The sequence below is a fragment of the Cynoglossus semilaevis genome, chromosome 2, assembly GCF_000523025.1.
Source record: "Cynoglossus semilaevis isolate Cse_v1.0 chromosome 2, Cse_v1.0, whole genome shotgun sequence".
Taxonomy (NCBI): domain Eukaryota; kingdom Metazoa; phylum Chordata; class Actinopteri; order Pleuronectiformes; family Cynoglossidae; genus Cynoglossus; species Cynoglossus semilaevis.
In genome coordinates, this window is record NC_024308.1 from 2,332,011 (window position 1) to 2,333,325 (window position 1,315).

At 48.4% G+C, this 1,315-nt stretch overlaps 1 protein-coding gene across 1 annotated transcript in view; it reads left to right on the forward strand.

Moving 5' to 3' along the window:
* The window catches only part of erich3 (glutamate-rich 3), a 28,887-nt gene that overhangs the window by 26,597 nt on the left and 975 nt on the right, over positions 1-1,315 (forward strand). The window contains exon 17 of the mRNA XM_025053455.1: positions 300-1,293. Within this exon, the coding sequence (XP_024909223.1) occupies positions 300-1,293 (994 nt within the window). The remainder of the gene's footprint in view (positions 1-299; positions 1,294-1,315) is intronic.

Genomic DNA, 1,315 nt, shown 5'->3' on the forward strand with positions numbered 1-1,315 from the left:
TGAAAACAAGGATGATGAGAATTTAAACACAGAGAGAAACTCTGAAGCAGGTGGTGCCCAAAGTGTTCAAACCCATGAAGGTGATGAAGTAAATGAGACAAGTCCTGGTGAAGAAGACAAAGTAGAAAACCAACTCAAGGACGAGAGTGAGAACGGAGGCGAGCAAAGTGAACAACACGATAAAGAATATGGAGATGAAAACAGTCCAACTTTGAAGAATAAAGATGGAGAGAACACAGAAGAACCAGAGAAAAATACAGAAAATCAGTCGGAGGACTGTGAAGCAGGTCACAGTGAAGCAGCAGCAGAGACGAACCAGAGAAAAATACAGAAAATCAGTCAGAGGACGAAGGTCACAGTGAAGCAGCAGGAGAGACAAAAAGGACGGACGACGATGTGGTGGAGACTGAAGGCACGAAAGAAGAAAATGAAGGCGGAAGTACCAGGAGTGAGAGGAGGAAAATAGATGCTGAGAACGGAGAGATTTCACCTGCAGGAGAGGCTTCCGATGAAGATGGAAAAGATTGGAATCGAGGAGAGCTGGGTGAAGATGGAAGACAAACAGAGGAGCCAAGTGGGGAGAAAAGTGAGGAGGTGAAGCCTGAAGAGGAAGAGGAAGAGGAAGATGAAGGCTGCGGCGGCAGCGTTAGGAAACAAGGCCTGGAGCAGGAGATCAATGTAGAACCAGATACCAGCAGAGAGGAGAGTGAAGGAACGAAACAAGACGAGAATAAAAACAGAGTGGACGTTCACAGTGAAAACAGAGACTCTGAGTCAAGCAGAGATATTGATAAAATCACTGACATGGCGGCTGCGTCAGCACCAGATCAGCCACAGTCTTCAGCCACCAACAAACCACACGAATCCACTGGCGAAACCCCCGAACAGACCCGACCTCATGAAAACACTGATGGTGGGGAAGAAAATGGAGGAGACGAGGAGGCGAGCAAAGCCTCCGAGGAAGGAGTCAGTGTCCTGTTCAAACCTCAGGCGCCGCAAGACGAGGCCGAAACCGCAGAACAAACCTCTGGAGACATGCAGTCTCCAGAGGTGCTAACGAGTGAGGTCAACACAGACCTGGTCTCCAACTGGATCAACATGCACCAGAGGTCCAAGTTCTTCGAGACCTTTGTAGAACCCTTAGAAGACCTGGGAGAAGACTCTTCAAACACCGGAGTGTCGACGTCTACGGAGCAGCACAGGTCGGAAAGTCCACTCAAAATGTCAGGGAAGTGTTCGAGTGACCAGAACGATCAAAACGAAGAAGGGGAAAGTAGAAAAGACAAAGATACTGCGATCACTTTAGAGTTACCAG